The following is a 7,370-nucleotide window of genomic DNA, read 5'->3' as shown; positions in this document are numbered from 1 at the left end:
AAATAGTGAAAGGTGCAACTCCACATTTCTCATGTTGTAAATGCCCTGCTAAACACTTATCTGCTAGGGGACACCTGTATAACAGATGTGTGGTATAACAGATGACATGAAGACCTCAATTATTCTTGTGTATTACAGACTACCTTATATCACATTCCTTTTGCAAATGTCTAGCAGCTCCTCTATCTAGTTTTCTGCTTGATGCACTGCATGTGCTATACATCTTCATTATCTTTTCTTGTATAGGGATAGAAAATAGTACTGGCTTCTCATTGGTCCACTAAATACTAAAGGGAAATAGATAAGCCAATCAGAATGGAGAGACTGGAGTCATATGTTAAAGGGAAGAGACAGAGCCAGGAGCATCCTAAGTAATAACAGGACTGCAGTGAAGAGACCTGGCTCCTGCATTGAGGGTTCTCCTCCATCTGCCTGGCAATCACAAGCAACCTTCTCTCTGCATTTACATTGTCTCCTCTGTAGCTGATCAGCCTCTTTTAAGCTGGAAACTGCTCCTGCTTCCCTCCTGCCTCTGCATCTTGGAGATTGCACCTACTTTTGGAGCAAAGCCAAAATCTGCATGTCCAGCTCCAACTCTTCATTTCAGTTCAAGAAGACAAAGAGCTCAAACTCTACATGAGATATATGAGATCTGCTCTATTCTACTCCTAACATACTCATAATCTACTCCTATCATTGGGGTTGCTGATTCTCTCCATTTCTTCTACGGTTCCATAAACTGCATTTCCCGGCTGCTCCTTGGGCATTGGACACACTTCCTAATTGCATTGTCATTCAGAAGCAACTACAGGAAGATGATGTCTTGTACTGAGCTGATCACTATGTGTCTATTGTCTCCCAAACAATTCCAGAAGGACAAACCCATCAAAGCCCCTCCAAAGCTCACCATAGACCAGGACCTGTCAATATTCAAGGATGTAAGTGTTATCATATATGTCTGTATGTGCTTGATATATCAATTCTCATGCTTGTATTGGATACATAGTATCATCAGCATGGAGTTGACCACCATTCAATCGCACTTTATTTGGCAGCTCAGAGGTTAACCCCCTTTTGCTTGCTCCTGTCTCACCCCCTTCTGTTAGGGATCTGCTGATATTACTCTGAGATAATTGCCTTCTGCTTATAGCAATGTCATGTTGTTCTGTACTGACGTCTAATTGGGAAAGTGAACTCATTTCGATCGAAATAACGGATCACTGCCCACTTAAGTTAATTAAAGGGAAAATATATATTATATCTTATTATTTTGGGCAGAAATGAATATAAAAATATCCTTAAATTATATTTACCAAATTTTATATCTAAGTATTTTGTGTTATCAGTATAGATCCAACATGTTCTACAGCTGAGAATGAATTTGTATACATTGACTGCATCTTGTCCCAAGTGAAGCTCATATTATAATTTGGATAAATGAGGTAGTCATACATTGACCGTTACACAAGATGGTTAATATTCAAAGCCTTCCGAGCCTGTTCTCAATCCTCGATACCACAAACGGGTCCAGGAAGCTGAGATAGAAGGCGTTGTATGATGAGGGTCCTCATACAGAGCTGCTTTAGCACGCAGTTACCTGAGGTTTTCTTTCCTAACTAGTGTCTAAAGGAGTTTGGTGGGTTCTCAAAATCTGTCTTTGACCATGGTTGAAACCCTCCGGACAGTTCATAAAAATAGGACACTTTTTTGCATTGTACGTAAAAAAAATTTGAGGCGTCCATGATTTTTTGAGGCATAAGCTTTTATGGAAAATTTTCACTGTAATTATTATCATTTTACAGTGAATGCAGCTGATCTTGTCATATCAGAATTATGGGTTGTAGAAAAATATCCCTTCATATCCATAATGATTTATTATGGTGTTCCAAAGTTCTGTAAAAAATATTATCTGGCCATGATTTTTGGATAATCTGTCTAAAAAAAATAAAAAGTCAGGTTGGCAACCCTGAGTATGACTGCGTAATTTTACAGGTCCTTTATTTTGCTAGCCAGTAAAGGAAAACCAGTCACCACTCTGTTCTTTACATGTCATAGGTATCATAACTAGGCAATAGCTAGATTTTATTCTGGGACAAAGATTCAGATTTCACCCAGTGCCCTGTATGTAAATACCGTGACCAATGCAGAGTGGTGTGTTTGTGATTCTCAACACTTCTACCCCGGCTTCAGGACACATACCTACTGTATCTAATCCTCGATACCTACTTCCACCAAACAGGTTCCCAAATCTCTGCGTTTTGAAGCCCTCTCAGTGTTGAAGGGGTATTTCAATTTCAAATATTCAGAGCATAGGATATGCCATACATGTGTGATAGACATTGGTTTCATCTCAATAACAAGGCTTCGTTTCACACCACCAGCCATGGAAAGGTAGTTGTGTATGTGCAGAATCTCTCCATTCCCTTCTATGGCCTATGGTAGTTCCAAAAAAAGCTAGAGATGGAAGTACACCTTTAATTATAGTCACACGTAAATTGTTAGAAAAGTTGATCATTTTAGGTGGTCTTTTCTTTCTGCATAAGGAGTGCCCCTCTAAATGAGTCACTTTAGTTACTTTTCCCTTTGTATTGGTTATGGAGGTAACTTCATAAATAAGCAATTTTCCTTGAAAGTGGAGGCTTTCACCATTATTGTCTAACATAGATTGTCAGATGTAATAATTATCATTCTAATCTTTATCATTATCTTCATCATTGTATCTTGTTTTATCTGTACACTGATCCCAGCCTGGCGAGGCGTAACCACTGTTTTACTTCGTGCGTACCACAAATGTATTATTCATGTACAGGATTATTAATGTGGACATGGACCTGAAAAATGTGCTTTTTGCATGGTCTCCACTCGTGATGTCATCAGAACAGGGACTGTTCTTGAGATGCTTTATATTTTCAAACCAGTGGAATCAATTTCGGAAACCAATAGGTTAGACAATAGGATTCACAGTCTGGTCTCTAAAGTTTATAGCCACTTTTAACTATTGTACACCTCTGCACACCTATGCAAAACCTAAAAGCATATACTATTGTAACATTATCTTTTTCTTTGCTGGACATACATATTAGTGATGCCAATTACATGAACATCCCAGAACTTTCCCGTAATTCCAACTAAATGTATAAGTGCTAGTGGTTACCTATACATTGTCCAACATCTGTAGATACCACCTAAGAGTTCTAAGAATGAGATTAAAATACCAGTTAATATTTATCTTTAGGTACAAATCATTGTTACAATGACATAAAAACTAAAAGGTTGAATTTTATTGGCAGCATTTCTTAAAAGTTTGTGAGTTATAAGCATTATAGACAATCTAAATTATTCTGGAGAAGTTCTTCACGACCTCCATTAATGATGCATAATGGAGAGTTACCCCAAAGAGTATACATCTCTTTGGAGGACTTGTCATGTCCTTGCTTTACACAGATAAGCCCATTGATTTAATTGAGCACCATGTTATTCTTCATTTCTCTTGTGGTGGCGCTGCTAGTGGATGATTGCTGTTGAATGCTCCAGTGGTTGGACATCCTGTGATCAGCTCTTCTCTGAGGAGGCTTGGTAATAAAAAGAGATTGCATAAAATGAGTGACAAAGATATCCAAACTATATGATTGGAGGAGCTGTCAATTAGAATACAGTTTCCATGTTACTTGATAGTGTTTGCCCTTCTTATCGGCAAGCCTTTGATTTGAAGGAGAGCCATGTAATCAGCAGGGTTCTCCGTTCTGGTAATGTAGATTTTGATTTGCATATTGTAACTAGGGAATGGATAGGGCTAGATGGCAACCACAGTGGCTGCAGACACTCATCGCAGGTGCTATATGGGATCACTTTGACTTGCCATGATGAAACCTTACTGTACAATGTTCCTACAAATGTATTAATTGTGATGGTCATTTATGCAAAAGTGACAAAAGAAGGTATGTTATGATTGAATTAGTTTTTCCGAAACTCATGGTAAACTTCCATTCGTAACAGTTTTTCCATCAGGTTAAGAGAGGCAAAACTACAATATAGGGGAGACTATAGTCAATAGGATATATTAAAATAAACATTATTAAGCCATATTGCCCATAAAATTGATATAAAAGCTTAAAAAGATAGAACTGCGATAAAGAAATTAATGTTTAGAAGGGCATCATAAAACTTGAGTGTCACAATTTTGTTGTTGGGTGTCCTGGGATCAGGGGCTCCCTCCCTGTCCCTAATGCTAGGGGAGCCCTAGCTTGCCCTTTTCCCAGGATTACTTAGGATGGTGAAGACGCCAGGGCTACGTACCTTGCCTTAGCTCCTGAATCCGCCCTCAGTGTGTACCTTTCCCCAACTCAGGGAAGAGGGGAGTAGTAGGGTACCATAATACACCAACCAGACTAACAAGGTAATACAAACAGGGGTAATGAAAAATACCAAACATACAAATATACTCACACATACAACAGATGAATGCATCGGGGAGTGGAGAATGGGGTTAAACCAAAGTAGGAGAAGAAAGGGAATTATCACACACTCTAAACTTAGGAACAGTCACAGATAAATCCACCAAACGCCTTCTCCAATAATAACCACCAACAACCTCCAGGTATGCAGCATAAGCTAGCAATGACAATGAGTGTTAGCCAGGAACCAGATTATATAGGAGATGGGAGTGCCTAACAGTGCACAGCTGAGAGCCTTAACACAGGAAGTTTCCAGGAGCTCTCAACTAAGCAGATTATCCCCTGCACTGCTAAAAGAAATTTACACCGTTTAATATGAAAGTGAAGTGCTTCTAATCAGTGCAAGAGTAGGAGAAATCAGACCCTGCGGCCTTCTGGCTCCTCTCTGTCGCGGTAAACATGTGACACTAGGGAACCACAAGTGCTGGTGTATATAAAACCCAAGGAAATTATAAAAGGATTCACCAAATTATTGCATACCAAAGTAGTGCTCAACTCATAAATAATGTAAAGCAAAGTTGCAAACCTAAGACGTGTACATTCCACTGAATCCACACGGTAAAACCAAAAGTTTCAAAAGCACAAATAACCATTAACAATTCGAAAAATAGGGTCACATAGTAACAGGTATATGTTGCTCAGTCTTAGAGAACTCCAAAGCATGTTTCTCATTTAACCTCTTCAAAGGGGCTTTTTCCATTTGAAGAAGATAAATGCGAAACGTGTGTTTTAGCAATTTAGGCTGTGGACACATATAATATGATCTCTCAATGAGTAAGATGGATTTTAGCTGTTTTTCAGAGCGGTGATGAGTTCAGGATGCGAAGGGAGGGAATAAGTCGCTCATACGTGAAAAACCATACTTCTTTGGTAAGAGTGTTTGTTTTCTGAGCAGACTAATGTATTAGAAAACTGAGTCATTATTGAAATGAAATCCCTTTCCTCTTCTGACTATAAGGGGAGGATCACAAGAACGTATCAAACTTTGATCAGAGTTTGATCAGAGTTGGATTAGAATGGCATCAGTTTTTCTTAGGCATGGAAAGGGAAAAAAGTTTCTCCACCGTCTCCATTTTGTCAGTCTGTGAAAATCGGACCGTACTCAGATGTCGTCCGAGTGTGAGTGCGTTCCAATTTTTTTTCCACGGATCCATAAACTTGCATTGCCGAATTTGATCCAACGCTCGGATCAAAATTGGACATGTCTCCTTTCCACTGACCACTTTGTCCGAGGAAAAAAATCGAACATGTGCACAGCCCCATAGATTATCCTAGGTACGAATGCTATCCGGGAAAACCAAGGATAGCACTTGTCTGAGAAAATCGGTCATGTGCACGAAACATGAGACTCTACCATTAAAATACCATTTTATCATCCAAGGAAATTATAGCACCCTGCGGCAGAAGATAGAATTGCCTCCTCTCACAAAAAAGACATCTAATACTTGCTCACTACCTGTGCTGCAAGGAATGCCCAAAACACCTCCCCTGTACCAGGAGAAGAGAGTGTAGAGCTGGGCACTTATTGAACGTAGGACAAAGTTCTAAGGAAAAACACAAGCCTTGGGTAGCTGTGCTTGTCCGCCAATATGGTTTGTGTAACTGTGGGTGCATGGATTCCCAATGTCCCAATGTAATGTAGCAGAGGGTGGTGGGACAAAGACATGGGAAATGAAGCATAAGACTCCTTCACTATACAAATACCCCCTAACCCACAGTTCCAACACCATTGTGTGGTCTGCTCCATCTGACAGCCTTGATAACGACGACAGAAATTTTCCTTTCTTTTTTCAGCTTGGATCCTATTAGACAACTGTGAAACTGTGATGTGTATATTATTCTTCATCATTTATTTGTATGCACTGTATAATACGCATTGCTCAGCAGCGGGGAAAAGTCAAGGACTAGAGTGCAGGTCTTTTAATGACATTACCTGCCGTGTATGGCCGTGGTTTTTATAGTACATTGAAATTAAACACTTTTTTCTCTCTACAGATATTCCGGAGAGCTGACAAAAATGGTGAGTAACACATGTATATGAACTGAAGAGAATTGGAAATTATTATTCACCGTTTCCATAATAACTCATATTCCATTCTACAATATTCTATTTGTGAATCAGAAATGTCCTGCCGAATTTGATATGATCAGGAACTTCTGTCTGCAAAAACCCATTCATCACGCTAATATGATGCCTGCCACATACTCCATTCATGTGGTGCAGCCCTACTTTGGGTATAGGAGGGGACACCTTGGTGCAAGTGGTTTGGATGCTTGGGCACTATGTGGTTGCATGCATACGACTTCTCTTAGTATCTTTGTTATACATTTCAAATACTATATTATGACAATGTACATGTATAGATAGGGGGAGGGGGGACTGTATTTTGGATGGTAACAGTCTTTAGCCTATGATACCCAGATAAAGAACCAGATGAGATTTTATCATTAGCAGCTCCTGCCATATAGTGCCCACTACTAGAAGGGTATAATCCTTAGAGGACTAGGGAGGTCAGTTAGCAACAGGATTCATGGAGATACATTTGGGTTGAATCTTAAGCATTGTCAGGAACACAAGGGTAAGAAAACATTAATCTTGTCCAGGCCAGAGTGTGGTACACCTATGGTAGTCAGGACTCAGGAGACATGTAAGGGTTTAGTAATGGTGATACAACAGAGACAGGTACGTGATACTAAGAGGATGAAGAAGTAGAAAGGTAAAACCAGCTGAGTCAATCAGGAGTCAATATGCAAATGGTCTCTTCAGAGAGAAAGAGGATTTGAACTCTAGTGCCACCTATTGGAAGTAGCAATCCTAAAAGTCAATGTCGACCCTTTAATAAGCCTTGCCACATGACTTAGGATAAAAGCCAAAGCAGAATCTAAAATTGCAGACACGTGTTTCAAGGAAGTTGC

At 39.5% G+C, this 7,370-nt stretch overlaps 1 protein-coding gene across 2 annotated transcripts in view; it reads left to right on the top strand.

The window, feature by feature from the left end:
• Positions 1 to 362: 362 nt before the first annotated feature.
• The window catches only part of NECAB3 (N-terminal EF-hand calcium binding protein 3), a 183,282-nt gene continuing 176,274 nt past the window's right edge, over positions 363 to 7,370 (top strand). For both annotated transcript variants that reach the window (XM_077251953.1, XM_077251952.1), the window contains exons 1-2: positions 363 to 938; positions 6,450 to 6,474. In XM_077251953.1, the coding sequence (XP_077108068.1) occupies positions 816 to 938; positions 6,450 to 6,474 (148 nt within the window). In that variant the 5' untranslated portion in view covers positions 363 to 815. The remainder of the gene's footprint in view (positions 939 to 6,449; positions 6,475 to 7,370) is intronic.

Source organism: Ranitomeya variabilis, chromosome 4 (assembly GCF_051348905.1).
Source record: "Ranitomeya variabilis isolate aRanVar5 chromosome 4, aRanVar5.hap1, whole genome shotgun sequence".
NCBI lineage: Eukaryota > Metazoa > Chordata > Amphibia > Anura > Dendrobatidae > Ranitomeya > Ranitomeya variabilis.
This window is presented reverse-complemented; position numbering and strand designations above follow the sequence as displayed.